At 37.5% G+C, this 20,553-nt stretch overlaps 1 protein-coding gene across 1 annotated transcript in view; it reads right to left on the bottom strand.

Annotated features, from left to right (window-relative positions):
- LOC133520957 (uncharacterized) overlaps positions 1-16,383 on the bottom strand; it is a 43,099-nt gene extending 26,716 nt beyond the window's left edge. Inside the window, exon 1 of the mRNA XM_061855671.1 lies at positions 16,251-16,383. Coding sequence (XP_061711655.1) covers positions 16,251-16,276 — 26 coding nt within the window. The 5' untranslated portion in view covers positions 16,277-16,383. The remainder of the gene's footprint in view (positions 1-16,250) is intronic.
- Positions 16,384-20,553: the final 4,170 nt, after the last annotated feature.

A 20,553-nucleotide genomic window follows, 5' to 3' on the forward strand; every position in this document is an offset into this window, starting at 1 on the left:
AGATCGATGGTGCTCGTCAGGGCAAATCTCATGAGCCCAAACACGTTGGAATTATAATGAGTAGATTAGGAGTTCTAGTGACCAACTCCTGACTCCACCATGAGACCCTGGACTTTATCTAGATCGATGATGCTCGTCAGGGCAAATCTATTGAGCCCAAACACGATGAGGTTATGATGAGTAGTTTAGGAGTTCTGGTGACCAACTCCTGACTCCATCATGAGACCCTGGACCTCATCTAGATCGATGGTGTTCATCAGGGCAAATCTATTGAGCCCAAACACGATGGAGTTATGATGAGTAGATTAGGAGTTCTGGTGACCAACTCCTGACTCCATCATGAGACCCTGGACCTCATCTAGATCGATGGTGCTCGTCAGGGCAAATATTTTGAGCCCAAACACGTTGGAATTATAATGAGTAGATTAGGAGTTCTAGTGACCAACTCCTGACTCCATCATGAGACCCTGGACTTTATCTAGATTGATGATGCTCGTCAGGGCAAATCTATTGAGCCCAAACACGATGAGGTTATGATGAGTAGTTTAGGAGTACTGGTGACCAACTCCTGGCTCCATCATGAGACCCTGGACCTCATCTAGATCGATGGTGTTCATCAGGGCAAATCTATTGAGCCCAAACACGATGAAGTTATGATGAGTAGAGTAGGAGTTCTGGTGACCAGCTCCTGACTCCATCATGAGACCCTGGACCTCATCTAGATTGAAGGTGCTCGTCAGGGCAACTCTATTGAGCCCAAACACGATGGAGTTATGATGAGTAGAGTAGGAGTTCTGGTGAACAACTCCTGACTCCATCATGAGACCCTGGACCTCATCTAGATCGATGGTGTTCGTCAGGGCAAATCTTTTGAGCCCAAACACGATGGGATTATAATTAGTAGATTAGGATTTCTGGTGACCAACTCCTGACTCCATCATGAGAACTTGGACTTCATCCGGGTCAAAAATAATAATGCAAACCCTAACGTAATTTCAAGTGAAAATGTGTTTTTCAGAAAATCGCAGCCAAATAACACTAGACCTTACTCATAGTGTTGTGTTCCTGCCGGTGAGTAAGGTTGCCAGAGCTCAACGAGGGGTGGGAGGGGGTTAGGGTCGGCAACGCGCATGTAACTCCTCTGGAGTTGCAGGCGTACATATGCGGGCCGTATGCTTGTTTGCCACCGACGTAGTATAAAAAAAAAGTAACACTGAAAATCCATCAATAAGCGAGTCTGTTGTTAGGCATACTATTATTAAGATTTTCTAATCGCAGTATATAGCACTTCTCGGAACTCCGTAGCTGATTACGAACACAACGAATGCCTGACAATCGAGCACAGGTCCGTCCTCTAAGCGCGCTCCGCGCGGACTGAGAGCGGGGCGTCGCTGCTGCGTGATTTATACGTGTTTTAAAAAAATATAAATTTACGGCAATGTAGGTCCCATAGTTACGATTTTTTTTTTATAGGTTAACATAAAGTTACAGTTTGCTATAATATTATTTTCAAAGCACAATAAGCGTACAATTTGCGGAAATAAAATATAATAAAACCCTGTTTTCGCCAAAAAAATGAAGAAAACTCGGAAGGTATTTTATCAGTTTTTTCAAATGAATCTTCGATTGTTAATCATTCCAGCCCCTCGTACGAGATATGTTGAATCAAATTGTAGTCATTCATGTACCAAATGATTCTTGTTTATAGCAAAATTGAGAACCGAAACGCCACGTCTCACTGCAAAATTTGGAAAAGACTCCCAAAAAACCTCATTAAAAAAGAGGTTTAAAAGAGAAAATGAAAATTTGAACTGTTGGAGCCCCTAGTTTAGGAAACGATTATTTAAGTACGTTATCAGTTTTTGAATAAATACTAATAGTTACGTCGTAATCTTGAATGAAAAAGGAAGCATTTTACAAAATACGCTCGTCTGTAGGAATAAGGCCTCTTAAAGTTGTACATAGTGGAATACGGGTATGTACAACTACTGCCGCTTTTTAGCGATAAGACCGCCTGTTCTCTACCTCTAAATTTAATCAATGGTTTATTTTTCTTGTTTATTTTTACTGAGGTGTGCCAATAAAGAGTATTCTATCTATCTATGTTAAAACCAATGCAGGAAGGCTCGTAGATTTTTGTTTTATTCTGCAAAACGTATTTGATTAAACAAGATAAATGTAGCTTAATTTTAATTGTAAATTTTTGCGTCAGGTATCTTGATATATCTCATCAATTACAAAACTCATGAAAGTATTGTTTGGTGAACTGGTTATTCATGGCATCGACTTCATTTCTGTAGTGGTCGTTACACGATTGGTTAACTTGTATAGCAGAGAAAATCGTATCAAAGATGTCTCTTATTAAACAAACATTTTCATTGTACAGGCAAATGGGACCGATTCGAGCTAAATTTTCCATGTATAAATTTCTAAATACACACTTCAATTCTATAGTTGCGATTTTTGTTGTTGATTTTGAGTCCTGAGTAAGCGAAAGATTCTAAGTTAAAATCTTGAGCGTAGCGAGGTGTAAAATAACTTTGCTCTCGTGTGACACATACAACTTTTCACCTCAGTAGTCACATATTAAAGGTTAAAAAAATACAATATCAAGTAAAGTTAACCACATTTATTAATATTCATGAATGAAACGCATCATCATTATGACGAAAGCTTGTTGCTCCCTGGAGTGACGAAAGTAGGCTTGTTCGAGCTGCTGAGTTAAAAATTTTACTGTTCGTAAAACAGTTGAAGCATTACAGTGGATTTTACTGTTTTGAGTATTACGGTAATGTTCACGCCCGTTTATTTTTATCGTTTTTCCAATGCTTAAAAACATTTCTTCTTCTTCCTCGCGTTGTCCCGGCATTTTGCCACGGCTCATGGGAGCCTGGGGTCCGCTTGACAACGAATCCTAAGATCTGGCGTACGCACTAGTTTTTACGAAAGCAACTGCCATCTGACCTTCCAACCCAGAGGGTAAACTAAGCCCGGTTGGGATTAGTCCGGTTTCCTCACGATGTTTTCCTTCACCGAAAAGCGACTGGTAAATATCAAATGATATTTCGTACATAATTTCCGAAAAACTCATTGGTACGAGCCGGATTTGAACCCGCGACCTCCGGATTGCAAACATTTGTTGATATTTAATGAAGCAGTTAATCTTATTAAAAATCATTTTAATGTATGCTCGATAGATCATATTTTTTTCAGTGAAAATATCCGGTTTCTGGGTACTAATGAATTCGAATGCAGCGCAAATTTGTGCATGATATTTCGCAAACAAGAGACTAACACCGGAACCACACATTTAATTACAAATAGGATTATATTCTTATTCGAGTATTAACTACGCTCTAGTATGCTTCGGAACCACGATAATTACTCACATTAACATAATATCACACGTAATTCACATTCAAACGACGCAAGGCTTCACGAATTTCTAAAACACTAAAGACTTTTGACATCCACACTAACTAGAAACATTTGCATTCAATTACTTAACCTGATTTAATTTCACTGCAAAATATTGACGAAACGAAACTGAATATTTGACGACCGGTTTGGCCTTGTGGATAGTGACCCTACCTACGAAGCTGATGGTCCCGGGTTCAAATCCTGGTAAGGGCATTTATTGGTGTGATGAGCATGGATATTTGTTCCTGAGTCTTGGGTGTTTTCTATGTATTTATTTATAAATATTTATATATTATATATCTCGTTGTCTAAGTACCCTCAACACAAGCCTTATTGAGCTTACTGTGGGACTTAGTCAATTTGTGTAATAATGTCGTATAATATTTATTTATTTTATTTATTTAATATCTTAAGAGGAATTCCTAGTTATGATTTTTCTATACAAACGCTCTCGACTGTTTCCTCCCTGGATTTTTAACCTAGAGCAATGATTGTTTCAAATAAGATCAATATCATCAATATCTGTGCCCCTATGTTTTGCTTTTTTTAATTATTTTATTTTGAAGAAACTTACAGCGCCTAGAAAATCGCTAAAACGGCTCAATTGAATTGGCTGCAAAAAAAGGCGCAGTACGGCAGAATACAAATATGATAACAAATATCCAAAAAATCAAAACATAGATTATTTCTTCCTCTTGCAGTTTCCAAAATTTCATAATGATTGGTTGCGTTTTGAAGGAGGAAACAGTCGAGAGCAAAACCTCGATTTATGAGTTTTTAGCGTGGGAATTTTAGTCTGAGTTGCAGTTGTCCTTATCGCACGAACGCACTCCCACCCACCGCAGCGCGACAGAAACATAGCTTCAAAAATTTGAGATTTAAAAGTTGCTCAGCTAGAAATTGCTCTTAAACCTATATATATCTTGTGTCATGATTTATTTATGTTTACATTTAAGATAGCAGTTAAATAATAATTATACCCTGACAACATTATTATGTTACCCCGATTAATACAGCGGTAGTTGGGAAAATAACATTATACTGTTGGCAACACGGTAGTATAAGCAAGTGGTGGGGACACGGTAAATGTTGGACAGGCTCGTTCACTGGGGTTGAGGCCGTCAGAGAGGACGCATCGTAATGAACTGGTTAGGTCAGAGTACCTGCTAGTATCCCGATTCTTGTAGTAGTAATAGTTTAGAGTAACCATGCGAGAAGAAGCACTATACTTGAAGGAACTTAAGACTTTTTGGGATTAATGTTCTAACATTCTAGAAAAAACAGTTGTTTTATTATGTGTGAATTTTAGTTGGTATTATGTGTGAAGTTTTGGACCCGGGTATGTCCTTAAACTACGTCCAAAAGAGAGGTATGGGCAATGTGAATGTCATCTCGCCTTGTGTGGTAGGGCACAGCACAGCAGATGTCATTCCAGATCTAGAGCAGAGCCCAACTGGGGAAGTACCTCCACCTTACAGAAAACCGCAGCCAAATAACACTTGACCCTACTCATAGTGTTGTGTTCCTGCCGGTGAGTAAGGTTGCCAGAGCTCAACGAGGGGGGTGGGGTTAGGGTCGGCAACGCGCATGTAACTCCTCTGGAGTTGCAGGTGTACATAGGCTACAGAGACTGCTTACCATCAGGCAGGCCGTATGCTTGTTTGCCACCGACGTAGTATAAAAAAAAAATCTTATCTATTTGTTTTAAGTATCTGACTTATTAAATGAAATCGCGCGGTAACGAAAAACGACGGAAATGAAAATGGCTTGCAATAACAGTAGTAAGGTCAGATGGGGTAAGAAAAACATAGTAGCGGCCCGATTCGAACTTTAAGATAGATACGACATAGGTCTAGATACGATACGGATCGGATATAACAGTGTTATAAGTGACGTTTTTGTTTGAGAAACGTCACTTTTGACACTGACATATCAGATCCATATCGTAAATATGATAACAAATATCCAAAAAATCAAAACATAGATTATTTCTTCCTCTTGCAGTTTCCAAAATTTCATAATGATTGGTTGCGTTTTGAAGGAGGAAACAGTCGAGAGCAAAACCTCGATTTATGAGTTTTTAGCGTGGGAATTTTAGTCTGAGTTGCAGTTGTCCTTATCGCACGAACGCACTCCCACCCACCGCAGCGCGACAGAAACATAGCTTCAAAAATTTGAGATTTAAAAGTTGCTCAGCTAGAAATTGCTCTTAAACCTATATATATCTTGTGTCATGATTTATTTATGTTTACATTTAAGATAGCAGTTAAATAATAATTATACCCTGACAACATTATTATGTTACCCCGATTAATACAGCGGTAGTTGGGAAAATAACATTATACTGTTGGCAACACGGTAGTATAAGCAAGTGGTGGGGACACGGTAAATGTTGGACAGGCTCGTTCACTGGGGTTGAGGCCGTCAGAGAGGACGCATCGTAATGAACTGGTTAGGTCAGAGTACCTGCTAGTATCCCGATTCTTGTAGTAGTAATAGTTTAGAGTAACCATGCGAGAAGAAGCACTATACTTGAAGGAACTTAAGACTTTTTGGGATTAATGTTCTAACATTCTAGAAAAAACAGTTGTTTTATTATGTGTGAATTTTAGTTGGTATTATGTGTGAAGTTTTGGACCCGGGTATGTCCTTAAACTACGTCCAAAAGAGAGGTATGGGCAATGTGAATGTCATCTCGCCTTGTGTGGTAGGGCACAGCACAGCAGATGTCATTCCAGATCTAGAGCAGAGCCCAACTGGGGAAGTACCTCCACCTTACAGAAAACCGCAGCCAAATAACACTTGACCCTACTCATAGTGTTGTGTTCCTGCCGGTGAGTAAGGTTGCCAGAGCTCAACGAGGGGGGTGGGGTTAGGGTCGGCAACGCGCATGTAACTCCTCTGGAGTTGCAGGTGTACATAGGCTACAGAGACTGCTTACCATCAGGCAGGCCGTATGCTTGTTTGCCACCGACGTAGTATAAAAAAAAAATCTTATCTATTTGTTTTAAGTATCTGACTTATTAAATGAAATCGCGCGGTAACGAAAAACGACGGAAATGAAAATGGCTTGCAATAACAGTAGTAAGGTCAGATGGGGTAAGAAAAACATAGTAGCGGCCCGATTCGAACTTTAAGATAGATACGACATAGGTCTAGATACGATACGGATCGGATATAACAGTGTTATAAGTGACGTTTTTGTTTGAGAAACGTCACTTTTGACACTGACATATCAGATCCATATCGTAACTAGACCTAATATTTGACGTATCTTGGGATTGGGACTTTCGGTTCGAGCGCCATCTTGATAGTCACGCGTCGTGATTAATTCCTTTGTTTTTAGCTCATTAATATTATTTAAAGTGTAATATCGATAGCTTATTATACATGGTAAATTAATCTTGAAACGCGTTTAACAATCATTTTGGAGTCAACGGCACGTCACGTGCTACTCGTAAAGCCAGCTATGCTGCAAGAGCTGGTAAATATCACCGTACACTGTCTTGTACTAACCGTAATATTAGTCGTATTTAAAGCTCCTGATACTGGCGAAATAGTCCGACTAGACTGAAAATATCTATCTGAAAATATGTATCTTAAAATTCGAATAGGACCGTAGGCAAATTTTGCTCGTGGCAAAAGAAACCGTATAGGGAGCGTGCATGAACTGTAGGAGGCAGCACAGGAGCCGTCCGATATTTGGCGCGAGGCGTAAATGTGATGTTTTTTGTTCCGATGTAGCCCACAAGATGGCAGAACCTACCAAGGCTCGGAACCGATTTTTTCTTCATACAAAAAATATCAGTATTATTACGTTATTTTTCGTTCTTTGGTTTATTATTTCATTTTAATGGGACTATCTAATAATGCGAAGTTGTTACATAAATACATGATCCAGTCCTACGTAAAGAGTATAAAATAATTAAAAATATTGGGCTATTTTGGGATTTAAAAATAAACCGGTTCCGAGCCCTGGAACCTACTATGCACAAGAAAACACGTGACGTGTACATGTGCATGTTTATGGTTCCGATTCAGGCCACAAGATGGCAGACCCCCCAACGCGCACGGGCCCTATAAGGAAAGTCCTTCCACGTAATTAAAGTTTATTTATGCATTAGTTTTATTTTAGTAACTATTATCATTAATTTAGTTTTTAATATATTTTCTCAGAAGTGTTTCCCTTGTCTCAAAGTTTCTCTTATCTTAACCTTATATACAAATGAAGTAAGTAGTATGTACAAATATAGCCCGGCAACGAATATGTTAATATATGGACCTATATTGAATCGACATGTAAAAATTAAACAATTTTTTCAACAAATGTACTTACCTTATTTTATATTCAAATAAAGTTACATAAGTATCAAAAGCCTTATTTTGGTTATTAAATTCCTTATTGATATTATGTCATGCTTCAATACGTCATTAAAATTTCTTTTTTTGGGAAACTCTCAAAGTTACGCTATTGTATATCAATTAAGAGTTCGTTAAACAAACTATACGTTACATAATTTCCGGAACGTTAAGGAAAACAGTTTCTTGGCGTTGCGTTTTTTTTTTTTAATATAAAAAATTATTTCACTGAAACATAATTTTATTACTCTGACGACTGATTTGGCCTAGTGGATTCGAATCCCGGTATCGGCATTTATTTGTGTGATGAGCGGCATTTATTGTTCCCGAGTCATGGATATTTTCTATGGATTTAAGTATTTATATGTATATACAGGTTGTTTAGTTAGTTACCTGCAATAATTTACTGGTGAATATATAAGTCATACTGAGCAACTTTTACTTTGGAACTGTTGCGAATGCAACTTATTATTATATAAAAATCAATGCAGTAGCTAAACGCAGCCGTCGGGCTCGGCTAGTATTCGGAGGCTTTTCAAAAGCACCAATAGGAGCGCTCCACATATTTTCAAACGCGGCCAATTAAAGGCACCTAAATTAAAACCACCTTTTGTACTGTACCCCTAGTGTAAATTTAATCGACATCATAACGTGACGAACGAGTTTGCGTTAAGTCTCATTTTGTATAGGATTTTGAGTTTCCAAAACGTCCCGCTTGGCGCGCTCTTTCTAAATCCAATACAAAATGAGACTAAACGCAAACGCGTACGTCACGTTTCGAAATCGTATTTATTTACACTAGGGGTACTGATCAAATATTGCAAATCACTCTTTCATCATCCTCCATACTATCAACACCCACTTTTCTACATTGAACCGTTTTGACAAGAACCCTTGTAAACCAGTACCCTTTGGAAGATTATACTTCGCTTCATTATAAATCGAAGTTTTATTTAAGTCGTCGAGATCCTGACCTGCACGGCGGCTACAGGGACCAACCCCGAAAATTGTCTGTTTCATACATTTGACTGTCTGATCTTGACATTTTCTATGGGAGAGTCAATGTTTTTTTCTTGATTTCGGGGTTGGTCCCATATTAAAAGTTGCTCAGCCCGCAAATTATTGCAGATGACCAAATAAACACCCTGTATATATATCGTTGTCTGAGTACCCACAGCACAAGCCTTTTTAAGCTTACTGTGGGGCTTAGTCAAAATGTGTAAGAATGTCCAATATTTATTTATTTATTACTGTCCAAGTTAGTGTATATGGAAGGAATTGGAGCCTGGGGTCCGCTTTTGACAACTAATCCCAAGATTTGGCGTAGGCACTAGTTTTTACGAAAGCGACTGCCATCTGACCTTCCAACCCAGAGGGTAAAACTAAGCCTTGTTGGGATTAGTCCGGTTTCCTCACGATGTTTTCCTTCACCGAAAAGCGACTGGTAAATATCAAATGATATTTCGTACATAAGTTCCGAAAAACTCATTGGTACGAGCCAAGGTTTGAACCCGCGACCTCCGGATTGCAAGTCGCACGCTCTTACCGCTAGGCCACCAGCGCTTTCACATGGAAGGAATTGGACTAAAGTACCTAAAGTATCCCATTTTAGCACAATTTCGAAATCTACGCAAACAAATTCTCGGATATATAGTACTAGTAATAGTAAATTGTTAATCAAGGGATGAAACGCACTCATTTCTGTCGAGGTAATTTATTAATAGTCCGAGACTGAAATGATGCCTTTCACCCAAGTTAAACACTTTTCATTTCGAATACGAGGAAAGTAAAATACATGTTTATTTAAAAAACTATCTACCTATAAACTTTTTTAGTATTTCTTGAGGGTACATTAAATTAACAATATAGGTATAAATATCGTGATTTATGGAATGGGGAGTTTAAATAGCAGAAAGGAAATTGTACAACAAATCCATTTAATATCAAATTTTAATTGTTAACGTAATATTAAAGAAAAAAATGTACTGGTAAAGTAAAATACTTGAACTTGTATCTTATAATAGCAAATAAAGAAAGAAAGACAATGCTCTAGTGACTGAAATGAAAATCATTTTCTGCACACTTTTCAAAAGACTAGAGATGAAAACAAATGCACACGTGAAAGTTACTACTGATACCTCAAAACCATTTTTGCTCCTTGTGCTCGGTATATTAGGCACTACACACACACACTAAATTCACACAAACTTAACTGACACAACTTAATAGTTATTCGTCCGAATATACTTAAAGTCGGTGTTAAACTGCGTCGTAGGAAATATTATAAGAACGAAAGAATTTGTAAATACATTGCATGCGTTAGGAAATGTGGAAATGCCGACCATTCCCTCAAATTTATCCATCCTGCACATTACGGCACAAAACTGTAATTTACAAATAGAAACACTGAGAAAAAAAACATTTAAAACAATGGAAATTGCATTGACATTGAATTTAAACAGTCCCATATGAGCTTATCTAACAAAACATTAAATTTTACTGTTCCGAAAAGACAGTTAAATTTTATTGTTTTGAGTAGCTAAAATGTAGTGGCGGTTCGTTTTTTTAAATCGTTTCTTCTAAACTTAGAAAAATGTTCAAACAGTTAAAGTTGCTATTTTATATTTTACTATAATAGATATCATTAGCTCGATAGATATCATATTTTATGCAGTGAAACAAATAAATTGCGATATAAATTCATTTGTTTTCAAAATCGGGAGAGGTATATGTATTTTTTTAATACTATGTCGTTGGCAAATAAGCATACGGCCCGCCTGATGGTAAGCAGTCTCCGTAGCCTATGTACGCCTGCACATTGCCGACCCTAACACTCCGAGCCTCGTTGAGCTCTGGCAACCTTACTCACCAAACAAGCCTGTTTTTTTGTTTTATAATTGCCTATAGCTAAAAAGCGCTGGTGGCCTAGCGGTAAGAGCGTGCGACTTGCAATCCGGAGGTCGCGGGTTCAAACCCCGGCTCGTACCAATGAGTTTTTCGGAACTTATGTACGAAATATCATTTGATATTTACCAGTCGCTTTTCGGTGAAGGAAAACATCGTGAGGAAACCGGACTAATCCCAACAAGGCCTAGTTTATCCTCTGGGTTGGAAGGTCTGATGGCAGTCGCTTTCGTAAAAACTAGTGCCTACGCCAAATCTTAGGATTAGTTGTCAAGCGGACCCCAGGCTCCCATGAGCCGTGGCAAATGCCGGGACAACGCGAGGAAGAAGAAGATAATTGCCTATAGCTAATTTCGTTTTTTTTTAAACACTGTTCAACTCCGCCAGAATAGCATTTGCCAAGGTCGTCCATTTAAACTTAAAAGTTAACACTCGGCACGCTCGCAAATGTCAGCATTCCTTACCTCGAAAATAATGCACTATTATTTTAGTCGTGTTTTCTAGTACCTTTACCGAGGTCGTCCTGGGGACCTAGCCAAATTGACAATCGTTTGCAGAAAACGAAACGAAACGTTACCATTTCTATTTAGCGTTTCGTATCGTTTTCTGCAAACGAGTTTCATCTATGCTAGGCGATGGACACGTCTTTAAAATTTCATTGTTTCCAATTTTTTGTCAAAATATGAGAATACTCTAACAGAACACACACAGTATGCAGAGATACATGATATGTGGGTATAAATCAAATTAAATTCAAGTAAAAACGAAATATAGTACCATATGTTGTTAAGTTTGTTACAAAAATCGCATTTATGACAAATTTTGGTAAACCTGATTTTAATTATGTATGTGTTAAACTAGTTATTTTTTCTAAGAAAAGAAATATAGTTGGTCAAACCAATTTGTCAGTTAATAAGAACAAAAAAAACTATACTCGTCCTTTTTTTTGGGTGCTAGTACTAGTGTGAAACAAAGATAGTATGATTCTCTCTGTCTATGTTGACATGAGATCGTCCTTTGACAAACTATAGTAGGTTATCATCAAAATTTAAATTGTCCAAATAAGGAATCGAAGTAGAATTGTTCATAAAATACGTAGTATTTTGGTCTAATTTATGTATTCTAAATATTTTGATTTTTTGTATGATAATGATAACGAAAAAGTAGGATTATAGTTTTTTTTTTTATACTACGTCGGTGGCAAACAAGCATACGGCCCGCCTGATGGTAAGCAGTCTCCGTAGCCTATGTATGCCTGCAACTCCAGAGGAGTTACATGCGCGTTGCCGACCCTAAACCCGCCCCCCTCGTTGAGCTCTGGCAACCTTACTCACCGGCAGGAACACAACACTATGAGTAGGGTCTAGTGTTATTTGGCTGCTATTTTCTGTAATTTGGAAGTACTTCCCCAGTTGGGCTCTGCTCTAGATCTGGAATGACATCCACTGGCTGTGCTCTACCACACAAAGCTAGATGACATTCGCAATGCCCATACCTCTCTTTTGGACGTAGTTTAAGGACGTACCCGGGTCCAAAGGTTTTCCTTTTTTTCACAAAATTTGCAATAAAATTTTGTTTTTTAAAGCGAAACATATAAACCTAGAAAATAATCGATCGACATCAAAATCAAAGTGATTTGTTAAGATTTATTTAGTGTAAACCGTTTTCTCCCGAAATGGAATTCCATAGAAAAAATTACCGTTACTTCGCTAGTATCGTAAATCTATTATTCCCTCTTAAGTGTATAAACTGTTGATAGAATGTAGATAGTCATGATGTTCCTAAAAGGTTAAATAACCAACTAATGAAGGTAAATTGGATTGTTTATTTTTGTAATTTTGATTTTAGGTATCATCATCATTTTAGGTAGGGTACTGATTCGTTAGACTAGACAAGAGTATTCAGAAGAAAACTTCATAATAAACGGCCAAAGTATGCATTGTCTTTATTTAATCCAAGTTATATGAAACTAAATAAAGCATCAGTGTAACACATGATGAATTGATAATTTCCTATTATTAATGCGATTAAAAATTGTAAAGGATATGCGTGTTAATTAATTTTCCCGAATAAAACCTACACGGTGTAGCTTTCACGGATCAAACGAAGGTCAATGACCTCAATAGCTAACCATTTGACCCCCATGTGGATATTGTGGATATGTTTGGTGTATGATTTATATGCAGCGCCTATTCCCATCTGTTCCCGGCGGGGACGAATGGGAATAATTTATTTGCAGCGCCTATGCCCATATGTACCCGACGGGGACAAATGGGAATAATTTATTTGCAGCACCTATTCCCATCTGTGCCCGGCGGGGACAAATGGGAATAATTTATTTGCAGCGCCTATTCCCATCTGTGCCCGGCGGGGACAAATGGGAATAATTTATTTGCAGCGCTTATTCCCATCTGTGCCCGGCGGGGCATGTATTGGCACGAGCGAGCGACTGACATCATTTTGATGAAACAATGTCAGTGCGAAAGTGACGCATGACATGACAGGTAATAAAATGCGACCATGATACCACTGCAGCGGTGCTAGCATGGTTCCATTTTTATCACTCGTCACTGTACCCGTCACTTTCGCGCTTACATACTTGTTAGAACGTGACAGCCATGGTGACAAATGATAAAAAGCCGACCATCTTAGCCCTACAGGCCGAGTACCACGGTCGCATTTTTATCGCCTGCCACGTACACACAATACACGGTGTTACATGAGGAAACCGAAAGATTTTGATAGTGTATTACTAAATCACATTTAGAGACTAAAATGTCATATAAACTTTTCTGGATTTCGCCTAGTTTCAGAGTAAATACCAATATAAAAAAAACATCTTCTTATCGTAACTTAGTGCAAAGCGCCTTTTTGATCGCGATAGAGCGTAGTCTAAATATCCTTATTGATAGATGTCAAAAAGTGACAAGTAACCTTTGCAAGAACTAGTTTTTACAAAAAAAATCGTAAAAAATTTTCAGTGCCAGTTTTACCATAACATTAACTTTTTATCTCCAAATACGTTCAAAATTTGAAAAACAAAAAAAAATTTTTGGCGAGATTTACTGAAACACATAACATTTTTTCCTTCTTGAGGCCTCAGAAGTACGTGGTTAAAATCTTTCGGGTTCCTCGTGAGCACCGTGTATAACAACACCACAACATAACAACAACACAACAACAACAACAAGTATGTAAGTGCGAGGCATAGTGACAGGCGATAAAATGGAACCATGCTGCGACCACAGGTCACAGTGGTTTCAGTTACATTTGTATTTCTTTCCATATGTGAACGCGACGCCTCATAAACACCGAAACTGCCATGCGTATAAACATAACATTGATATTGACTTACGTCCCGATTCGAAGAATGATAAGACACGTTTAAGATCTTTAAAAGATCGATAACTAAACGACATGTCAAAATTGACGTTTATTTCGATTCCGCTGTGATCCCAATAAGATCTATCTACGATATTTCTAACGTCAAAGTGACATTGGTTGCCCGAATTTCTTCTTCGAGGTTCTTTTTCGTTCTTTGGTTTATTATTTCATTTTTAATGGGACTATCTAATGATCCAGCAGTGGCAGCATGGTTCCATTTTTATCGCTTGTCACTATACCCGTCACATTCGCACTTACATACTTGTTAGAAAGTGACAGGCATATTGACAAATGATAAAGAGCCGACCATCTTAGCCCTACAGTCCTACGTAAAGAGTATAAAATAATTAAAAGTATTGGGCTATTTCGGGATTTAAAAATAAACCGGTTCCGAGCCCCGCGCCCCTAGTGTAAATTTAGTCGATAGCGAAACGTGACGTACGCGTTTGCGTTAAGTCTCATTTTGTATAGGTTTTTGAACAGCGCGCCAAGCGGGACGTTTTGGAAAGTCAAAAATCTCATACAAAATGACACTTAACGCAAACGCGTACGTAACGTTTCGCTGTCGAAAATATTTACACTAGGGGTACTGGTATCCGCCTCTATTTGAGACTATGTTGTTTAAAATGGAGAAAATTTTGAATGAGGAACATTATACAGCTTCGGGCAATATGAAATCACGGCTCTAGAACATCGCTCAATCGCTCTAATTTGCTATCATAGTTTATCACACTTCGGCATATCTCCCTCAGTCGGTCCTTCAATGCTGAGGATCGTGACATCATATCCTTCTGTTGAAGACCTGATTCCTCCATAGGCTTTTTTAGACTTCGTCATATAAAAAAAATATATTTATTATTAATTTTTTTATACTTATTATTTATTTACATCTTAATCCACAAATACTTTTGTCATTGTCCGTTACTTTTTATACCACGTCGGTGGCAAACAAGCATACGGCCCGCCTGATGGTAAGCAGTCACTGTAGCCTATGGACGCCTGCAACTCCAGAGGTGTTACATGTGCGTTGCCGACTCTTAAAAAGAACCCCATACTGTACCTCGGGAAAACCTCGGCTCATTCCACTTTTCAAAATATAATATCATTAAACAAAAATATATCATAACTGCACTAACTACTGTAATATTAATAAATATTATACATATTGCAATATTTGTTTAACACTGGTAATGTCCCTTTTCAAACATATTTAACAAAAAGTTCACTTCAGTGGACAATACATTAAAAGTTAACGACCCATACATACATATTGATCACGTTTTTCTTCTTTGAGTCTCAAGTTCTGAAAAGATCTACCCCGCCTGTAAGGGTGCAGCGAAAAAACTACCTTTAAATTCCCTTAACTTAGGGATATCTATAGGAAATACGCAAATAATTATACCTACTATAAAATAAAGTAAGTTGTTAAGTTAGTCTTATATTTTGTTATTTCTTATGTATTTTTTTTTGTACTGACCTAAAAAAAATCGTTTATATCTATAAAATGTGTATGGCGGCCTACTGTATTGCACTATAAATAAATATAACACATGGACGCCTGCAACTCCAGAGGTGTTACATGCGCGTTGCCGACTCTTTAAAAACATGTACACTCCTTTTTTGAAGAACCCCATACTGTAGCTGGGGAAAACCTCGGCTCATTCCACTTTTCAAAATATAATATCATTAAACAAAAATATATCATAACTGCACTAACTACTGTAATATTAATAAATATTATACATATTACAATATTTGTTTAACACTGGTAACGTCCCTTTTCAAACATATTTAACAAAAAGTTCACTTCAGTGGACAATACATTAAAAGTTAACGACCCATACATACATATACATCACGTTTTTCTTCTTTGAGTCTCAATTACTGAAAAGATCTACCCCGCCTGTAAGGGTGCAGCGAAAAAACTAGCTTTAAATTCCCTTAACTTAGGGATGTCTATAGGAAATACGCAAATAATTATACCTACTATAAAATAAAGTAAGTTGTTAAGTTAGTCTTATATTTTGTTATTTCTTATGTATTTTTTTTTGTACTGACCTAAAAAAAATCGTTTATATCTATAAAATGTGTATGGCGGCCTACTGTATTGCACTATAAATAAATATAACACATATTACAATACTTGTTTAACACTGAAATTTCAGCAATAACACAGCACTCACCTCGATCGTTGCGTTCGCGCGTACATATCCGCCAGCCGCTCGGCGCGGCGCCTTCTCAATCACTGCTTGCTTGGTCGACGCACGCGCAGCTTTCCATAACTTGACGCCTATTCGACGTGATTTGCTGTGAATTTCATATTGATTTTACATTACAGTCAAATTACCTAACTATGGCACCGACATCATAGTTATTTAAGATACAAGTGCGAAAAATAGGAAATTTGTAACGAGTGGCGATAAATTAGGTACTCAGTCGTGTTTTAAATCGACACGAGTTGCGAGTTACCTATTCGCACATATATCTTACAACGTTTTACAGTACATACGACTTTTTAAATTTTCGACATAGTTACATAATGTGCTAATTTACGCACTAGTGCGGAAAAGTAACACCATATGTACTGTAATAGTACATTACGATACAAATGCAAAAAATAGGAAATTCGAAACGAGTGGCGATAAATTTAAACACGACCGAAGGGAGTGTTTTAAATCGACACGAGTTGCTATTAACTATTCGCACATGTATCGTACAACGTTTTACAGTACATATGGCCCTTTAAATATTCGACACAGTACCTAACGTAATATTTGTGCTAATTTTCGCACTAGTGCGTTAAAGTAGCACCATAGTCAATCATACAAAAAATGTGGTCGAAATCATAACCTCTTCCTTTTTTTAAGTCGGTTAAAATGGTTTCTTATTATTTTACTCATAGTGTATATTAATTTTGCTTATTGATACAGTCAAGCTGTTCTACCAGTCAGATCAAATCAAATCAATGTCATGTGGGGTTAAATTTTTTTAAATTTCAACAGGCCTCCTAGAGTGAAAACTCGACCTGTCAAGGGTAAGAGGGCGTTTTTAATTGTTGTAAGTCAATGTTTCCTTATTAGAAACTTCCAGAAATTTTGGGGTGCAATAAATAGTGACCCAGCTTTCAGTTCAACTAACACTAATTTTCTGTAGGCACTTGAATGGATAAAAAAAAACGAAAATCTTGACGTGGCCCGACTTGAAGCCGATTTTCGAAATTCGAACGCTTGATTTCGTAACTCGAAAATCTGTGGAAAATGGCGAAAGCTACTGCTATTGGTTTCAATTTTATTAACCAATTAAAACTATGGGTTTTTTGCTCCAGTCATGGGATGTATGGCGCCATTAATTTTAAAACTAACAAATATCAATAAAAAATTAAGCTTAAGCAGCTCTTTGGCTCTTGTTTATGGTCAAATGTTGCCAGCGATTAAAAACTGATAGTAAATAGATCCCATTACTGGTGCCTGTTCCATTATAGGGGTGTTTACTATATATTACATTATGTTTTTGCTTTTTAGCGATAAGACCGCCTGTTGTTTACCTCTTCTTTATGTGTTGTATTATTTGTACTGTTTCTGTATTGAGGTGTGCAATAAAGTATATTTGTATTGTATTGTATTGTATTACATTTTTATCTTAATATTTTATATTATACTTTTTGACGTCGGTTTTCTCCCACCCAGTACCTAGTTAATATAGAAATAAATACAAGTGATTTTAAGTAGAAATCAGGTTATTAAAAAAAACTAATAACATGCCAAAACTCATCCAATTGTTTACGGCATTCGCGTACAACTCATTATGGCTCCTCTACACGATGGTTCATGATACTGGCCCGCTAAGATGGACCAGCGCAGTAGTGTCAGAAGGCTTATGGCGCGGCGGGATGGTGACGGAATGGCCACAGTGTCGGTTTTTGTCCGCACATCAAAGGTTGTGGGCCAGCGATGGCAGTACGCATCTACAATTCTACACGTGGCCCATTAAAATAAATAAAAAATAAAAATAAAAATTATTTATTCTCAGACAATTAATACAGTCCATATTTGTTAGTATCAACTTACAACCTATGTTATGTTACCTTCCGCACAATAAATTTCATAAATTAAATTAGGTAACTTTAGATTGCTGATTATCTTGGCCGATTTACCGAACTGCACGTTTGTGAACATGCAATTCGATAAATCGTCCCAAAATACCAGAATTCCAGAACTAACATCGTGTAGTTGCGTTTCAACCATTGCATGGCCATCTCGCTGGTCCAGCGCTGGGCCATCGTGTAGAGGAGCCATCACCGTCGTATATCGCATGGCCATCTCGCTTGTCAAGCGCTGGGCCATCGTATGGAGGAGCCATTAAGGCGCACTAAGTTCAAGGTGCTTAGCCAAGATGCTAATCATTCTCTCTCTATCACTCTTCCATATTAGTGCGACAGAGACATTGGCATTTCGTTCGCTACCGACCGTAAACGATTAGCATCTTGGCTAGGCACCCAGATTCTTCTCTCACTCTCGCTGATCGTGAGCGAGAACGAGACGGCTGCGCGAGTGCGCGTGCCCGAGATCGCGGATGTCATTGTTTTTAATTGTTATTTTTATTTATCAAGAAAAAAGTAAGTAATCGAAGAGTTCGAAAAAATAAAATTGCGCATTTTTAGAAGCAATTTTCATATTAATTTTAGCTTTTGTGCAAAAATTGTTACAAACTTTTAACGGTGGGTTTTAGACCTATGTTCGTGTTTTTTTCCATCGAGCAAAAGTTATTTAATCAGAGGGCCTACCGCGAAACACGATAATCGAAGTTTTGTGAATCTGTGTCTATCGATAAATTTCGAGTTTCGTGTTTCGAGGTAGGCGCCCTGGTTTCGAATCGATGGGGTTACTAGAGGAAGGCCTTGAGGCTTTCTTGAGATTGCTATCCATGCTTTTTGGCAGTTGTATTATGATTTAAAGAGAGGAGATACTTTACACCTCTAAATCTTGTTAGTATTAGCACTCTGATATTGGGGATCTCTAACATCTCCAAATTTAATGTATCCATAGACTAATATACATCTCTGTTATATTGTAGCTATGTATTGTAGTAATTATTTATTTTAAGATTATTGCAATGTTTAACCAGGGTATTGGCTGTTGTATTTTTATATAAAGATAAATATACTTTATTATTCAAGTAGGCATATTACAATGCGCTTATGAACGTCAAATAAAGCTACACCGGCTCTAACCCTACACCTCTGACCCGAGAAGATTTAAATCCCCTCTCAATTAGAGGAGGGTATCCCAATATGGACCGGCAAGAAACTCGGCGGGACACATTTCAAACATCTTTTCAAAACATTACATCTTATAATTAAGATGCATTAAATAAGAAAAAAATCTCTATATAAATATTGCTATGTATTTTTCATGTCACTACATGATGTTACTGTAAATGTTGTATTGACTCGTAAAAGAGCCCTCGAGGCCTACTTGCAGAATAAATTTTTTAGGCTCGAAAAAAGCCGGCCGGCCGGCCGTTTCGGTCGTCGCTCGTCGAATAAACCGTTTTTTTGGATACAATAATATTCTTAAAAACGTTCGCGTTCTTATAAAAGTTCGGAGGAAAACCGAAATCGGGTATTTACCGGTATTTTATAAACCGGTTCCTAGCCCTGGTGTGCCTCGTAAACAAAGACACCGACATTGGAAGAAACCGGTTTGTATTGTTCTAAACCGGTTAATCTGCCAAGAACTTTATGGAAGTGTTTTCCTAAAAACCGGTTCAAAAATAACGGTCTTACAAACTAAACCGAAATGAATAAGGTTTTGCACCAAATACATGATAACGGTTTGGAAATTTAACCGGTTTCCGAGGCTTGGCAACACAATAGTAATAAATAAATAAATATTAAATATTAAATAAATATTATAGGTCATACATAGAAAACACCCATGACTCAGGAACAAATATCTATGCTCACTACACGAATAAATGCCCTTACCAGGATTTGAACCCGGGACCATCAGCTTCGTAGGCAGGCTACCGGTTTGGTCTAGTGGGTGACCCACTAGGCCAAACCGGTCGTCAAATACAACTGCAGTTGACTTATAAATATCACCTACGCGGGCTAGAAGTGCAAACTTAAGATTAAGCAAACATCGAATTTTATTTGTACAGACTACAACAATGGCGTTGTTATAAAACTTAAAGAACAACATAACATACATGACTGATCTCATCAAGAAAGTACTTGCTTATGTATGATTCGGTTAAATTATGTCGTTCAAATAAACTAACTAATGGCTCTGGGAATAGGGTTGTTTCCAATTTTTTGAAACGCTTGTATTACGTTCTATATTAACTAAAAGTTGCCCTAAAATTCAACTTTTATACTAAAAACGGCTTTAAATATGTTAAATTAACAAAATATATTTTGACAGATGCTTTCGCGCCCAAAACGCTCTTTGAAAATTGTGTGACGTCACAGTTTACGGTTTGACA

The sequence above is a fragment of the Cydia pomonella genome, chromosome 9 (assembly GCF_033807575.1).
Source record: "Cydia pomonella isolate Wapato2018A chromosome 9, ilCydPomo1, whole genome shotgun sequence".
Taxonomy (NCBI): domain Eukaryota; kingdom Metazoa; phylum Arthropoda; class Insecta; order Lepidoptera; family Tortricidae; genus Cydia; species Cydia pomonella.